General features: G+C 48.8%; 1 protein-coding gene across 2 annotated transcripts; it reads right to left on the bottom strand.

Moving 5' to 3' along the window:
* Nucleotides 1–1,778: 1,778 nt before the first annotated feature.
* LOC123055124 (auxin response factor 12) lies at nucleotides 1,779–9,649 on the bottom strand. Of its 2 annotated transcripts, XR_006426532.1 has the most exons (17): nucleotides 9,464–9,649; nucleotides 9,203–9,365; nucleotides 8,948–9,057; nucleotides 8,710–8,808; nucleotides 8,547–8,603; nucleotides 8,297–8,452; nucleotides 8,111–8,195; nucleotides 7,304–7,394; nucleotides 7,055–7,219; nucleotides 6,850–6,972; nucleotides 6,604–6,679; nucleotides 6,124–6,271; nucleotides 4,167–5,197; nucleotides 3,902–4,092; nucleotides 3,192–3,313; nucleotides 2,536–2,576; nucleotides 1,779–2,207 (listed from the first exon to the last, which is right to left on the bottom strand). XR_006426532.1 is itself a non-coding variant. In XM_044479062.1 (16 exons), exons 2-15 carry the CDS (start codon nucleotides 9,273–9,275, stop codon nucleotides 3,217–3,219), a joined length of 2,502 nt encoding a protein of 833 aa, XP_044334997.1. In that variant the 5' UTR covers nucleotides 9,276–9,365; nucleotides 9,464–9,649; the 3' UTR covers nucleotides 1,779–2,207; nucleotides 3,192–3,216. The 2 variants fall into 2 exon arrangements, 1 of the variants encoding a protein (XP_044334997.1); XM_044479062.1 differs by lacking the exon at nucleotides 2,536–2,576.
* Between the last annotated feature and the right edge of the window lie 8,171 nt (nucleotides 9,650–17,820).

Raw genomic sequence — 17,820 nt, 5'->3', positions numbered from 1 at the left:
AGCAGTTCGCGGATGCCACCCTAGCTGGCGAACATTTGCCAGCTAAAAGGGTCCTTTTCGGTGGCTTCAACAAAAAAACACATCCTGGGACTGACATGTAAGGTCAGAACCACCTGTCGTCAATGAGAAAAGTTTCAAAGTACAATCAAAGGTGTGCTATTTTTTGTCATACAAAGTACTCCCTCTGTCCGGAAATACTTGTCGGAGAAATAGATGTTCTAATGTATTTTAGTTCTAGATACATCCATTTCTATCCATTTTGGCGACAAGTATTTCCGGACGAAGGGAGTACGAACATTGCATCTTATATATGGTAAAAAAAACAACGGAAGGAGGGTTCAGGTTTCAGAAGTTCCATCGCTCACGCAACTTTAAGAGCGTCTCTAGCAAATCTCGCAACTGGACGGCCCGCAAAATGCATATAAGGGCGCCCACAAAACTTTTTTACGATGCGGCGAGCGCTCTGCCGGTCGCCGGAACAGATATCTCAAATGCGTGTGTGACGAGTTTGCCGGATCTATTCCGCCGGAGCGCTCGCCGCATCGTAAAAAGGTGCATAGCATCAAACAAATTTACACATTTCAATGATATTAACCGAATGGAATCTCAATATAAATTCAACATATGAATATATATATGGTCCGAAAAGCAATGCAACAATAGTTTTCATTACAACAAATGTTCAAATTCAAGTAATTATCACAACATAAATAGGCACCGGCGCCGGCCGCGACCGGCGAACACAAATAGGCACCCCCGCCGGCAGAAATTAGGCGGAATGGATGCGGCGCGGGGCAACCGGGGGCAGCAACATGCGGCGGGGATTTGCGGCGGCAGCGGCGACGGGTAGTGGAGGCGGGAACTGAAACGGCCAGAAGTGGGTTCGCGTCAACGAAAAGGGGAGACGGCAAACTTGGGCGATGCCTGTAGATTTGAAGGAAATGGGCTCGCGAATTCTGAATCCCGTAAAATTCTTTCCGAGACGCCCGATTTGACGGGATATGAAATAGATCCTGCAAACCGGCCCGGTTTGCAGGATCTGCTAGAGATGCTCTAACAAACACGAGCCTCAGAACCGGCAACACCGGGAAACCGCAACAAGGTTGGTGCGCCGCCAGCCTGCCGGCGCAGGCCAGCCGCAGCTGATCCCTTTCAGATTTTCCGATCCTTCTCCACGCCACCTCCCGGTCCCCCGTCACCTGAAGGCGCACCAGTGGGCGGCGGCTACATTTGCCTTGACCGCACACGTGTGAGCACACTCGCCCCAGCCGCCGGTCGTCGGCTCGTCGCCGGCACCAAGACCAACGCAGCGCTGTTCACGGCTACGGTATTTTCCCGACTAGGCCTGTTGCGCCCATCCATCCTTCCACGCGCCATGTCCCAGAATTTTAATTCCAAGCAGGCTGTAGGGATGGGTATGTCTGGTTCATGCCCTACCAATTTTTGCCAACCATTGGCTGGGATTCATTGATCCTTTGTTGTCCATATACAAAAGTTTGGCAAGATTTTTGAAAGGAACGAGAGAAGAGTTGGCAAGACGCCATAGGCAACTAAAATTGTGGTAACCAAAGTTTGGTAGGGTAAATTAGGGCACAAACCAAACATAGCCAGAGTCTTCAGCAATTCCAACTGTGCATCAGCATCCCTACCAATCGTGCAATCCGGCATAGCAATTTAGAGAAAAAGCTTCAGATAAAAAGCTCCAACTGAATCACAGCCTTGAGATGAAAACCGGCGAAATCTAGGATGCAGCAGCAGCAAATGAACAACGACAGGAATTCATCAAAACGACTCGAAATAATCCTCCTGCATTCAAATTATTGCAGTTCTTCAAGGAAAGCGTGCCTGGGAGTCTCGAATACATAGATAGAATACGACCGAACACAGTACCAACTAAGCATAGTCTTGAAACATTTGATGCGGCGCGTGAACAGACGGGCAGATGGGCTGCCGCGCCACGCGGGGTACAAACCATCTAGGATAAAAGTTAAACCGATACAGATTCCCAAGAGGAACCTACAGAAATATCAGTTCATGGTGTCGGTGGCTTGCACCGGACGGAGATAGGTAACGGACGGGGAGCTCTCGAGACGTGCACGGAGCACACACAAGAGACAGGTACGAAGATGAGACGATGGGAGGTTCCGGGGATGTTGTGCCGCCGTGAGCAAGGGTGCTACCATGTGCTGTCGAATCCTCGCTGGATCCTGCAAATGTAGGCCCAGGTCAAGATGTTAGTTGACAGAGATGAACATCCAAAATAGTACTCCCTCCGATCCAAAATAAGTATCGTGGTTTTAGTTCTTGGATTGCAGGGAGTAGCTGATAAGACAATAATTCATCAAGTTTTTTTTTTCCTGAGAGAGAATTCAGCAAGTTCTGATAGCAGGCAATGAGTTGCTGTGCTGACTGGATAAAAGAAGTAGAAGCAACCGACGTCTAAAAACAATAGCAAAATGCATGACAAGATTGTGCCAGCCAAGCTACCCAAAATTTTACTTGGGGATCTGAATTTTCTAGAGATGTACTACTCACAGAGATGCCATAAAAATCTGAATTTTCTCCATGGAAGTCCACTGCTCAGAACAAACAAAGAATATCGATTACAGTTCAGTTTTCGATGCATGTGCATTATGCCATTATTTAACTCTGAAAGCATCAATTGTATGAGAAGATTTAGGTCTACCGTAGTCAGACATAATTCCTGCACATTTGTGCTTTATTATCTGTCCAGCTACCAAAACGACTGTCTTGACAAATCTCAAAACCCAACAAAAATCTAAATACTACACTTCACGGTGGCTTTATTTGTTTTCAAAGTTTTTTTTTTTTCAGGGGGTCAAGTCTGAGAGCAAACACCTACTCTTGCCCTCGAAAATAATGGGGAAACCTACTTCACCCATGAATCCCTATTATAGGTTAAAGATCATGAGCCCCCCTCCCCCCACCCCCACCCCCACCCCCCATTTAATTCTTATTTCTTTCTGAAATGGGGAAAATTAATTCTTTCTGTAGCTACACAAAAGGGGTTCCAGACCAGAATGCTCTGAAAGCCAATTCTTTCATGCCATTATAAATATAAATACCATAGACACGTTAACATAATGATCTGAATTTTTTTTAACAGAGATCATGACAAAATCCAATAATTAGTATGTACAGTAAGTAAACAACGGAGCAATATTAATTACCAGAAACAGCACAATGATCTTGCACTTAGGAAAGGTAACGTGGATCATTTCCTTGCTTGCCCAACTTGTGCACATCCTCTGGTGAAAGTATCTTGATGTACCATACACTATTGACAAATGACCTGCACAATTGACATGGAGATGATGTGGTTCAGAATAAAGCACACATGGAATTGTACACACTCTGCAGTCTTAAAGTAACTTGTGTCCTCAGACCATATCAATTAGGCACTGGGTACTCTGCATACTCATTATTGCTGGTAGATGCAGAAGGCATACACATTTAACCTAGAATGTAACTTAAAATAACCTAGAATGTAACTTAAAATACCAGGTACTCTGCATATTCATTATTGCTAATTTGCTATTAGATGCAGAAGGCATACACATTTAACCTAGAACGTGTCTTGATAAGCTATGAACTGCAGTTAGCAGAAAACCAAGTTTAGCAACACGAAGCCATCACAATTAAGTATATAGAGAAACATACTACTTTGTGGCAACTAAATACCATCTCCTATACTATGCGATCCAAAATTTTAGCACACATAAGAGAAACATAAAACTATGTGATGTAAAAAATTATCACCTAAGACAAAGCGAAAAACACAAAAATGCATCATACATTGTAGCAACCTGAATTTATAACACGGATATAAGTAACCCTTCAGGAATAAAGGAAATCAACATTCTAAAAAGTGGTTTCTTACTCCCAAGGGTCGTCTCCAAGGAGAAGCACATCATTCTCCCTGTCGACGAATACAAGCTGCCAGCCTGATCTATCGGGGTCATCCAACTGACCCCTAATGCCGTACATCTGACCCAGTTCTTCCCGAAGTTCAGCATAATTGGAGAACCGGGTGATGTCCAAGGACCTCCCCACTGATCCTGACTTATAAACCTGCAAAATATGTAACGATTCCATAAGAAAGGATTTATACTTGATGTAAAAAAGACACAACGTAATACAACTACCTTCACGAATGTTCTGCTTGTTGGGTCATTCTCTCCTGTATTCTGAAATATACCAGAAGAGTCGTCCAAACAACCATACATGGGACTTTGCAGATATGTTGATCCAGAAGGAATCGTAGACATGTTGTTATCCGCAACATTTGAAGTCATGTTAGGCACCATGTTGTACAGTAGGGAGGAAGAATCAACTTGAGGACTAAAAAGGGACTGATTTTGCACATCAGAACCAATTTTGCTCTCAAGAGAACCGTCTTTACTTGTGGGTGAGCTAAGCAAACCCGAGCCCCCAAAAGACAGTGATTGTGAACCCATAAACTTTTGCTTCCAAGCCTGCTGTTGCTGTTGTTGCTGCTGCTGCTGCTGATCGCTAGCTACTGGCTGATTGAATCTAGACAAGTCTACAGCTTTCGAATTCCCCTGAAGGAAGTTCGATTCCAGCATGTTGTCGCTGCTGCTAGAAGTGGTGAAGCTTGACGAATTAGCATTAGGATCAGAGAAGCCAAATTTTTCACGCAGATGGCTTGGTAGTGATGTTGGACTTGGGAGAGACGCACTAGTAGGAACATGATATGTTTGATCTGATTGAATCTTCTGCTTCTGATCAATGTGAGCCTGCTGCGCCTGCTGCACCTGGTGCACCTGCTGCAGTTGCTGGAGCTGTTGAAGTTGGTGCTGCATAGCACTTGAGTTCAGCATTGCCTGAATATTCTGACTATCAGCACTAACGGTTTGTTGTTGGCTTGCTTGCTGCAAGATCTGTTGCTGCAAGAGCGGGTTGAGGTTGCAGTGTTCTTGAGGCGACTGCATAGGCTGCTGAAGGTTTAGGAATTGTTGTTTCATATAACCACCAGACTGGGAGGCGGCGGCAGCAGCAGCAACTACAGCTTGGTACTGATCATGGTCGGTACTCAGCAAAGAAGGATGGAGCCTCTGTTGTCCCCAGGAGCCAATACCAGGTGACTGAAAGTTCATAGACTGATAACCTCCATCTCCAGCAACTCCTCTCAGCCACATCAAAGCATTGCTGTCATCTTAAGTGAAATACAATAATTAATAAAGGAATATGTGAATAAGAAAGGCTAGAAAGAAAAACAGAAGTAAACCGATTAGTGTAATTTCCAATGACAAGAACATAAAAGGCAGCCCGGTGCACGTAGCTCCCGCTTGCGCAGGGTCCGGGGAAGGGAACATGCAAAAGAAAATCTAAAATGTGTAGCAATCTACTCCTTCCGTTCCTAAATATAAGTCTTTTTAGAGATTCCAATGCGGACTACATACGGAGCAAAATGAGTGAATCTACATTCTAAAATATGTCTATATACATCAGTATGTAGTTCATATTGGAATCTCTAAAAAGACTTATATTTAGAAACGGAGGGAGTATGTAGCATGCATGGAGACTCTGGTGAATATCATTCATCCACCTTGGCGCTTAAAGGGCTGACTTTGCTTAGAATAAATAAGATCTCACGTACACTAATCTTACTTGCACTACTAATAATAAAGGATAGCGGAATACAAACTTCAGTTGCTGCATATATCAAGATGAATAAACAAATTATTAGATCACATCACTAATAACATTCGTTCCCAGCGGATAAATCAACATGCTTCAAAGTTCCAACTTCAAATCTCATGCTTTGACACCAGGTGGGGTTCACACACCAGATGGCATACACTACAGGCTCATAAGGCTCCAGTCTTACAGATACACAGTTCCAATTACTCCACTACTTAGCATTGAACCAAAGGTTAGTGAAGGTAATCTTGATTCCATGTTATCATTGACTTATGTTATTCTTGTTATAATGTAGCAAGTGCAGTGATTTGAATGCCATCTAAATGTACAAAAAGAGCTCTAGATTCTAGGTGCCACGCACATAGCAAACACACAATGATGTAGCTCCAAAAATCAGATATGCCAGACTCAATATAGAGAACAATGACTAAATAGTACCTTGAAGGCCTGCTACACCAGAATACCAGGGATGCTTAACCCTCAGCGGAAACAAAGACGGATACATAGGAAAGGTTGTCAATGGTTCAATCTCCCATAAAGAAACTCTAGGCGGCCTTTCCCCAGCAGTTGATTCATCCCAACCAACCTACATTTACAGCATCAATGATACTTTTTAGTGAATCCTCGTACTTCCAAGCAGTTTGAAGAAGCACAAAACACAATGATTAAATATAACTAATTTTGTTCTGACCAAACAATAGCATCTGAAGATATAACACGGATGCAAAATTTCTGTTATGAAAGAGAATGGTATACCGAAATAAAAGAGAGAATAGATGAAATATCATCAAAGGCACAAAAAAAGAAAAAAACTGCAAGTACAAAATGCAGCTGGCAACGAAATAAAGCAGATAAGTGGGGGAACCAACCAGGCAGCGCTCCAGAACAAAATCATTAAGTGGAAAAGACAGCTCTTACCTTAACTGATCTCCAGTAGGAACTAGCCCAACGCACTGGATCAGCATCACTCACTTCTGTTATCGTCCCCATATACCTGTATTTCATTTAATATCTCGTCAGTTTCCTTCAGCAAAAAAGAGAGGTAACTTTAGTCATTGCCATTACATACTGCAAACATTTCATGGTACCAAACAACCAAGAGAACAATAAGGATAAAGAGCACAATCTAGAAGCAAGATTGAGTTTGTGATTTCGCTACTTCACCTGCGAACACTAGATTCCTCGGTCTCAAAGAGCATCCTGAACCGCATGCCGACCGATATCCGGGTGTGAAAAACAGCCTTGATATACTTTGAGAGTGGTATGACAAATTCTGATGGACATGCCCTACAAACATTCTTCTTTGTAAGACTTGACCACAAAAAGGAAATGTAGCACCACCACATGTTAATGAAACAATCCAAATTACCTCGGATTGTAGAAAATTGTGAAGCGGCTGTTTGTAGAAGCAGCGTGAGCCGCAGCTGCAAGGAGCCCTATGTGCATGCTGTCACTCGAAAGAACAGAGGAAGGCATCACAGTCTGTGTCCGGTTGGCACGCCTGATTCCTAGCCAAAGCTGGTTTTTCTCGTTCCTAAATCATAAAATAAACAGTAAGTCCTACTTGTTTACCAAGTCCAATTTTTTCCACAAGCACAAGAATAAAGAGTAAACAAACCATATGAAGAGCACTGAGTCTCCAGCAACTAGTCTTTTGGCGCTAACGAACACACTCCAGCCAGTAGTTAGCAAGTGTCGTTTGGGCTGGCCTGTGAAAAATAAGCATATTATTAATATAAAAGGGTAACAATATGCGATGTTAACAAATAGTACTATAAAACAGCTTTTCAGTGTTGTTCAATTAATATGTGTGTGATGGCAACCTTTGTTAGTCATGGTGATACAAAATGAAGTGCATTTTAGTTAAAATATAGAGTATATTCTGCACTGAAGAATCCACACAAAAAAAAATACTCCATGGGAAATACAAGCCCAAGACATAAGGGGGAAAAAAACACATAGTACATTTGTACAGGTTAGAAGGAGTGAACACCAGTTCAGAGACTAGAGTGCTCCATATGCAATTTTGTTAGTGCCCGACTCCCAATTTAAGTACTTCAGAAAACATCTGACGAAATATTATTGTCAATTGTTACTTATATTCGATCCAGTACTGCACTCAGGTTCCAGTGTAGTACTAACTATCCAAGTAATTACTCCAAGAATTTCTTCTTTTGCAAGCCCATTAAAGAGAACTTCATGTACTGACTGTTTCCCCCCATAAAGGAGACGCTCAAATAACATTATGCACGAACAGTTGATATTTCCGTGCGCACACGCACTTTGGAAATGTTTGGGAGGACATGATTTGATCAATCATCAGTGGTAAGAAAGTCAAACTGTACCATAGCAGTTCAAAGCCAAACTAATTAAGAGACTTCATTTAAAACCAGAAGACTTCACGCTGGAGATTTTAGAAACTTGCCTCGGAAGATGTGCCTAAACTTCCACTCCACATCATGAATGTCCCGCGCAATTAGCTCCTGAGCAGGAGGCTGCTGCGTGAAATCCTACAAACCACACTATACCACCTGTTATTGGCAACAGCAGACCCAAAACCCACGATGCAAAAGGAAAGGAACGCTGGCCAGAGCTAACACACTCATCACACCAGAGGGGGGAAGACGCGCTCGGCGGCACGGCGGGGCACGGAGAAGCCGCCGTGCGTGCTGGTGTCGCTGGCCGTCAGCGTCTTGCAGAAGTAGTTGGTCGGCTGCTTGCTCATGATCCCCATCTCCGCCGGCAGGTAGGCGTCGTTCTGCTCTTGCTGCAGCAACACAGATGAGAAAACATCGAACTCCATCAGCATCACACCATTTCAACTAGTACAATCATGAAATATACATCAGCGGCTGGCTTACTGGATTCAGCGGCTGCAGCGTCATCTGCGCGTACACTTCGTCGGTCTCCACATCAGCCTGCACAGATTGTCACCCAGACTCAGCACCAGCAGCACCCAAATAGGCAATAGGTCAACACGGATCACCGCATCTGAGTAAGAAATCATGGCAGAGAAAGACGTACATGCATTGTGACATCGTGCAGCTGGCAGATGAGCTGCGGCGGCAGGTTGGGGTAGTTGGGGATGTGCCCCTCCACCTCCTTGTTCGTGGACGCCGCCACCTTCACGACGCAGCGCATTAGAAAACAGCACAGAAGAACGCCCACGCAGGCAATAAACCAAGAACGTTGCACGCACGCAGGTTTTACGAGCGAAACACCAAGCGGAGAGAGGGGAGTGGCGGGAGACGGCGGAGCTGACCTGCTCGCTGTGGCCCTGCGGGAAGTAGACGACGCGCGTGCCGAGGGTGGGGAGGCAGACGAGCGGGCCGGCGCATGCGTGCCACAGCTCCGAGTTGAGGTTCTTCTTCTCTGCACCCGCACGCACGGACGCACAGCAAGCTTAATAAACAAACCAAGGGAAGAAGAAAGGCCAAGCACGCACGCACGCACGCAGCAGGCAAGCAAGCAAGCAATAAAGAACCAACCAAACAACAAGACCTAGCGACCCACTGACCTTCCTCCGGCGGCGCGGCGGGCGGCGGCGGCGGCGGCTGGCCGCCAAGGCTGGCCCCTGACGAGGAGCTCATCTCCCCCGCACCCGCAGCACCAACACCAAAAACCAAGGACCCCTCTCACGAATCCGCCCGGCGGAACCCCATCCTCAAATCCGCCGCATTCTGCAACCAAAGCCACCGCGTCAGACGCCCGCCACCCTCGAAACCACACGGATAAAAAGCAAGGAGGCGGCATCAAATAAACACGGATACGCGCCTACCTCATCTCGTCCGGTCAGGTCAGCCGAGCTCGGAGATCGCCATGGTGGCCGGCCAGGAGGGTGGGGGTGGAGAGAGAGAGAGAGGGGAGAGGGGAGGGGTGGGAATGATTAGGTCCGGGGCATTTAAGCGGGATGAGACTGGGAGGCGCAAGTGCGAGTGCGAGTGGGAGTGCGCGTGTGCACAGTGCAGAGGAGAGAGAAGGGTAGAGAGTTTTGAATAAAGCGAGGCCGAGGAGAGAGGAAAGTTGGAAAGCGGGTTTTCGAAAAAGCCGTATTTTATGGGCTCATGTAAGCCGCTGTCGGGCGCCCGCCCGTAACCCCGCCCCCGTAATGCATGCCACAGGCACAAGATGATACACCCTGCCACCGCCCGCTCCCTCATCACACTAGCACTGGCAGTACCAGCGTGGTGGTATCTCTGCGGCGTGGGCCAGGCCGCCTGTGAGGCGCGCAGTCACAGGCCACGCAGCCCACAGCCCACCGCTGCTCGGACGTGCTTGTCCAGTCCCTCCCTCCCACCAGATTCTGCGTGCCGTTTTTCAAAATATTTCCACCTCGTTCGTCCGAGCCGAGCCGCACCGGAATAGATGCCGCCCATCCATCGAGATGAGCAGCGAGCGATTCCTTCAATGGCCCGTGTACGTGACGCCTGGTGCACGTACGCATCCATCCGTCCATCATGCGATGCCTTTCTCCCAGCACTGTGCATGCGTACTCTCCTCTCTTTGCCAGTACAGTTTAGTCAACACGACTCGTCGCCGCCGCGATAAAGCGGTGCTAAAGCGCCCCATCCTCGTGTCGAGCTGCCGGCCGCGGGACTAATACGATAAGCCGGCGGAATTTCGACGTTTTTTTTTTTGCCCGGCAAAGGGTGGAATTTTCGCATGATGGCGGCATCTTTGGCGGCGAAGACCACAAAAAACGGACGACGGATATGATAACCATTGTTTATTAATGTCTTTATTACTACAGTACCTCGTAGAGTGCTAAACTCGGCGGGCGGCCGGTCGTTAGTTAACTCGTGTCACCTGCCTGCCGCAACCACTCGCCGCACGAGCCACAGCACCGGTGACCGGCCGTCCTCCGAACAGCGTTGTCTCCCCCTAATCCGGGCCGTGATTAGCACACGGGCACAGCGTTAGCGTACGTGACAGCACGGCGCACTAAATAAAGAAAAGGAAAAAGAGTACGGGGTACGGAGCCGATCATGTCACGTCCACTCATCAGTGCACTGCCGCTGCCACTGCCACTGCGCGCGACATGCCGCTCGTACCGTGACGTGACCACCCAAGAGAAATATAAATGAAATGTACTAGTAATAAACAAATAGTATCTCGTCCGTGCCGGCACGAGCGCGCTTCTGTCGAGTCGACTGGGAGAGAGAGAGGGAAAAAAATAAAGGTGACGCGACCCGGAGGAAGCAGGGAGTGAGAGACATGCTGGATCGATCGGACCCGTACGTACGTACGCCCGTACGTCGACGCGACGTGCCGGTGGCGGAGGCGCAGCTATATTCCCGGCGTCTTTCACCTTTTTACTGCGCGTTGCGGAAAACTACCGCCGCTGCCTACTGCTAGGCCGTGGAAGGTAGTACGGGTAGGAGGAGGATCGGCCGTACCGTGGAAAATACTCTCAAAAAGTTTACGGCGTAATCTACTGCCGTGCACTCAAACTGGACGGCGGAAGCTAGCTTAACCTCCCTGGCTAGGAGTACTTAGCAGCTCTCTAGATAGACTCTATGGTTCACAAGAGTGGGCTGAGCTCACCAGTGAAACTGCTTTATGCGGATTCGACCGTTGCTTTGGCTGCAACTTCCGGCATCTGCCAACAGTGCCGCTACCTATGATAACCCTGTGCCGTAACTTTCAACTTTGTAAAGGAAATATATACATATACCTTAAAAAGCGCAGCATGACAGGTGGGGCTCATGATGCGCACACAAGCTGTGTGTGTGTGTGTGTGTGTGTGTGTGTTGCGAAAACACAGGCTTGAGCTGGGAGTGAACGATAGTAAAGCAGATCCTTGCTTATCAGGGTCTTAATTTTAGTGGTCGCCAATGGGAGACAGGGGAGGGGTCATGATGAGTCCAGAAAACGAGAGGTGGCCGTGCCATCCGTACCGCTGCCACGGCTTTTGACCGGCCCAGTCCAGCATTATTATCATACTAATGCGGCTGGCAGTTTAGTTAAGGACTGGATCTCGAGCGCGAGCGCGTACGTGTACTCCACTTGCCGGCCGGCCTGTCTGTACACACACTCGCTCCGTATTAGTCAATGGTGGTGTACATGGCGGGAATACTTTCAGTTTTTTTTATGCTCACCTCTTCTTGTTTATTTAAGGCAGCTCTTGTACTTGGCCTATCGTCCTATCCAAGGACTTACTTGTCCGGGCGTTTTCAAAAAGAAGCGCCCGCCCGTCCTGGAAAGTGCAAAGGCACAGTGTGACAGTGAGAATCGTCCGGTAGTAGTAAGTTACCGCTACCGCTTAGCACCTCATGTCAGGTGTACCCAGAAAACGGCCAGGTGGAGCTGGCCAGCCCGTACGCTCTCTACCGCCTTGTTTATTTACTCTAAATTATTAAAGACAATGTTCACTACTACTACTACCGTACTCTATACTTTGTGACAAAAAGGAATCTGAAAGTGTTAGTTTTCGCATGCAAGTGAGAGCTCATCTGTTATTTTATTGGACATGTATATGTAACCAAGTTGAGCATATAGTATCATGGTAGCCACATGACTTGAGCTGCACCACTACTGATCAGCACTTGACTCAGCACACTTGCAGCACCTAGCTAGCAGGTGGAGTAGCGTGTTTTGGGCGTGTTGCCTGTATACTCGTCGTCCATGGTTCCTGTCGCGTAGACCAGGCAGCGACGGGCGGGTTACGTCGGCTTGGAAATGCTCTCGGTCTAGCGATGCCTAGGCAGTGCGTACAGATACTCGACGAGTGGTCCATGGCCCCATCGACATCGAGATAGATCACCTCACGCTGATGGGAAATTACCTCCTGCAGGCTGCCTCTAGAGCCCAATCACGGCCCAATATATACTAGTTTCATTGTGTGCGAGCTGGCTCTAGATCGATTGATCGATCGATCTATGATCGATGTGGCTTGGCAGTGTAAAACAACTCGTGTTTTCACTGGCCTGCCTGCCTGCATGCATGCACGAGCACGCACGGCGCACCAGCCGTACGCCGGCGAGGACGTGCGTGCCTCCCGTCGCTGATGAGAGCAAAGCAGATGTACGGCTCGGGCAAGTGGCTGTTGCAAGTTGTGCACGATGGATCCGTCGAGTGGTTTCGTTTCGTACGTTGGGGCGGGGTGGAGGGACGCGCGGTCCACCAGGTGGGAGGCCATGGACGGCGTCCACACACCCAGGCCAGACCCAGGCAGGCATGAGTAGGATCGATCGCGATCGCCGATCGGGCCGCCGCGGGCGCCACCACCGCTGCGAGGGAACAGCGCCGGCTTTGGCTTTTCCACGGCCCCGGCCCCGCGCGCTGCCCCAAAGGCTGCCGGGCTCGCCTCAGCCGCTCGACTGGATCAGTTTCCCCTGCCCATGTCCGTCGCCCTGCCGACGACCGCCGTGCGCCCGGCCCCGCCCACGCCCCCGCCTCACCCCTCCGGCCCCGCCACCCGCGCCATCGATATATAAGGTAGTACGTAGTAAAATAATAGGGACCGGGAGACCGCGCCGGCCGGCGAGCGTGGCGACGGTCGTACGCGTGCGTGCGCCCGGCCGTGCATGTGTCTCTCCCCGCTCCACTAGCCAGTGAATCTCGAGCGTACATACATGGTAGTACTACGTGCGCGCGATCGCTGTGCGCGTCAAGTTTCCTGCATGCACGCACGCACGCGCGCGCGTGGCCACTGGCCGGCGGAGTACAACAGTCCCCGCCGGGTCAGGTCAACAAAGGGGCGGGGCGCTGTAGTGGCGGCCAGGGCCGTGTCACTTGCTCCTGTACCGGCCGGCCGGCCTGCCCCTGCCGCACGCGCGTGGGGTGGCGCCACTGCCACTGCTGCCGTGGTCCGGCCGGCGCCGGGCGGGGACCTGCACCTGCACCTGCTGACCTGCATGCTGGCTAGCTGCGAGATCCGTCCATCTCCGCCAGTTCTCCCCAACCTGTAGTCAGCCAGGCCGGCTCACCCACGCGTGCACGTGCGACGTGCATACGCACAGCCTCCGCCCCTCTCTCTCCCTCTCGACCCAGTTTTGAACGTATCAAAAGCAAGAAGATGAACTGTTCACGCCATGGATGCATCGCGAGCTCTCACTGTCTACCGTCACTATACCGGTGTGCATGCTACGGCATCATCGGCCGATCGATCGCTGTTCGCGAGTACGTAGCACTGCAGTGGCATTGATTCCTGGTGTTCTTCTGTGTATGTATTCCTCCTGCTTCTGTTCTACTAACATGTTAAGCCTCGGCGTGAGCGTACGCATCAATCAAAGCGATTAGACGATCGGCGTACGGTTGACGGATTTTGGCACATGGGGAGTACGGGTGAACAGTGGTCGATGAATCGTCCCTTCGTGCCAGGCCATTCCAAATGAAGCATGTGTCTACAGAAGTGGTGAACAGAGGCCCATGCCTGTGCACAGGGAGCCTCCATACAACTCTTGACGCCTCCACAGTTCATCAGACTCGCGACTTCGTACTTCTCTTGTTGGATCTACGTCGCGAGTTCGTGATCCCGCTGAAAGCACGGCATGGGGTAAGTTTAACCCCTGTACGAAAACCCATGTGTAACTTAACACTTCTTATTCAGACACCCCTGTACGAAACCCATATGTAACTCAACACTTCTTATTCAGACAGAATAGCGCAGGTACGTGTAACCATGTTGCAGATAACCATGCATTTCTTTCGTGGAAAAATTCGACCATTTCTCGACCTCTACGAGTAATCTAATGCAAATATCTGATTTTCGGAGTAGCGGATTGACAATAATTGTTAGATTTTTTGTTTGAAAGTAAATATGATGAACATATACTCACCCATTTTCTTTTTAGTGTGCATATAAAATTTGTTGATAGTCAAACTTAAAGTTTGACCAACTACATGGAAAAATATATCACCATTCACAACACGAAATCAATACCATTACATCACTTGGCAGTTTTTATACCCGCAAAAAAAGTCTTCATAGTTTTATATCAATTACTATACGATGAACTAGTTGTAATATGATGAAAATAGTAGAGCATCTACAGCCGGACTCCTCAAACCATCCCTCGTACACCTGCGGACGCGCCCGGCCAGTGACCGGACAAGAGAGAGAAGGAAAAACGCGACCCAATCGGACACCTCATATCATCCTTATACACTCGGGCTGTCTGCCAACCCTCATATCCATCTCAAATATGGGGAGGATATGAGGGCTCGCGGACGCGACCGGGCGCGCCCGGTCATTCCGCCACGTAGGACGTGACCCCAACGCGGACCACCTTTTCTGTTTCTTTATTCATTCTTTTACTTCTCTCTCTTCATCTTCATCAATCACGTGCAATGGACCGGATATATAAGAAGAAAAATGAGAAGTGTGGCTGCGCGGACAGATAAATAGGGGCTCAAATCGGACATGCCCGGTCACTGACCGGGCGTGTCCGTGAGCGTCTAAGGAGTCATATTTGCTATGTCCAGCTATAGATGCTCTTACACATCATGTGTACTATATGGATGAATCTAGGTTTCTTGATCGGTCAAGCTATTGTCTAGGTGATGCTTCATGTTCAACACTTCGGTTCTTCCTTTCTACTATTCTTTTTTTGTTGTCATCACAATATTTTCAAAATAAAATCAGATAAAATTCTCCTGCATTATACGGGTTGGGACCTAACATGGGACGCTATACATACATATGGGTGGGTGCACGGTGACGTGCGTAGCTGTTGGTGTCTTGGGCCTTGGATGCCAGGGCGGCGGTCTAGGAGGGCGGTCCACATGGTTGGCTTGACGGTGGTGGCTATGCCTCTTGGTCGTTTGGGCGGCGAGAGTGTAGCCGGGGGTGGCTCGGGCTCGTTCTTTCTCGTTAGCAGGAGCGTCGCCCTGATCCGAATTTGGAGGCTGGTGCACGTCGTGGTTTCCTGGGTGCCTCATGGTGGCACGGGTGGGCTGCCGAATGAAAACTCCGCGCTGTTGTTATCCTCTTGAGGGCATCGTTGTAGTTCTTCTCTCTGTGTCAGGGTTCCGGGTGAAGACCCTTGTCCATGTCGGACTAGGCAGCGGCAACACTTTGCGTTGTTTCCCCTCTGAAGGGTGTTGTCGTGGAGTTTAGGTGTACTAGCCATGACTTGGCGTTGTATCCAGGCATGTATGTATTATTTCTCGACAATGTAGCCGTGTGCGTTTATATTGTTCGGTTATCTCAGGGTCTGCTTTCTAAGAGGGCTCCCTCACTAACCTGTATCATTCGACCGTGTATTTTAGTTTGTGTTTTATCTATAAAGCGGGGCGAGGGCATGTTCATGTAAGATCTCTGGTCATACAACTTCTTTAAAAGAGTGTGTTTTATCGACTTATAACATTGCATCAAGGTGAAGCACAATGGATTCATGCTCAACCTTTGCATAATTGTGGTGCACACATCTGTTGAATTTTTTTCTATTTTGGGCCTAGCCCAATAGCAGTTTCAGAAATTCCTAATAAATCCTAGAGGCCCACACAGCCCATTTGTGCAAGGCAAGAGGTGGAACAAAAGTTTAGTCCCACATTGCTAGTTTAGAGGGAGTTGGACCTCTTTATAAGGGAGGTTCTTTCCCCACTTGTATGAGCATGAGAATAAGAGGGACATCCACGTGCGCTCCTCCTTCGCCGCCCGCCTCGCCACGACGCGCCGCGGGTTGCGTGAATGAGCCTCCTGAACCGCACCTTTTGAGGTTTTTGGGGAGCGCTCTGCGCGACTACTGGCTTCTTCATCACGGATTCCGACGACTACTTTCCCCGACGACGACTTCTTCCCCGACGTCGACTACCTCAGCAACGACATGGCTGGAGAGGATGTCGACCCCAAGTCGAGTGCTTCTGCTGCTGCTGTCCCGTACGTGTTCTTGCTCTTTCTGTTAGATGTCATAACACAGTTCTTTACTCTAGTTTCTGCCCTACATATGATAGGTTCTACTTCATATATGCAACTTCATCTAGTGTCTGTTCTAGATGTGTTTAGTTCAAGTTCATATATGCAGATGCTATTTACTTTCTCTCCGTCAGATTGCATGACTTGCTTTATCGCGGCTATATTAGTCATGCTTTATCTAGTATTTCTGTTAATAAAATCATTTGGTAAATTGCTCATATTTCCAACAACATCCACCACAACGCACCCACCAAAAAAAAAAGGAAAACATAATACTGCTTAGTATGTGATGTTCGCTGCCTAAAAAAAGGAAACATAATGCCAATAACCAACTAATCTTTTAGGGAGGTGGGCCGATGGGAAGACTACAATACCATCTATGATGTTGTTTGCTAAAAACATCTTGCTCCATAGGCAGTTAGGCACATACACCACTGAATCTAGCATTCTACCACTAACTATGCGCTTGACTATGGTTTCGGGCTATTGCCGGGCTCCAGTGATGGGTTGCACTGAATATGTTCATCAGTGTCCGAAGACGCGAAGATTCAACCGTGACGCTAATATTGTGTCACAAGAATGTGTGTGTGGCCTGAAATAGAACTAGGGTCAGTTGATTTCGGGAGCGAAGGAAGGAGGCGACTGGCGGCGCCCGGGCGAGCGAAGCGAGGCCTGGGGATGCCGGCAAGGCCTCGGCCAGGAGCGAGCTGCAGCGGACAGCAGCCGGCGTAGGCAAGTAAGAAACTTAACGGTTTGGGGTGGGGAAGGGTGCAGGGACCCTGGCCAGTCCCTCATTCTTGACACAAGAAGGAAACGACTGAAAAAATACTCGGCCATGGACTGGGATCTTCTTCCTCAAGACCCAACGGAAGAGGCACGGCATGAAATAACCACTCACGGTCTCTCACGGTGTTGGTAAGCACAAATGATCGAATGGTCCATCCATTTCGAAAACACCACATCTTCACTCGCACCACGGCGGAGGCCCCCACCTCGCATGCACTCGCAGATGGCGCGCACCCACAAATCTATCTTGAGAAAAGCTTTGATGTCCATGGTCCCCTGCGGATCGACCCCAATCGAGGCTCCCGCGCTCCCCAGCTTTTGGCGCCTCCTCCAAATCATTCGTCCATAATTCACCCCGCACGCCACTCCACGCACCATCCCCCTCCTCTCCTCTCGCACTAGGCGTAGAGGGGTAGGCCGGCCGGAGCAGGCATGCGTCCCCGTCCACCACCCAAATCCGCCATTGCTTCCCCTTCTTCCTAGCCCTGTCG

Source organism: Triticum aestivum, chromosome 2D, assembly GCF_018294505.1.
Source record: "Triticum aestivum cultivar Chinese Spring chromosome 2D, IWGSC CS RefSeq v2.1, whole genome shotgun sequence".
NCBI lineage: Eukaryota > Viridiplantae > Streptophyta > Magnoliopsida > Poales > Poaceae > Triticum > Triticum aestivum.
The sequence above is the reverse complement of the archived record's forward strand: the minus strand, read 5'-3'. Positions and strand labels throughout refer to the sequence as shown.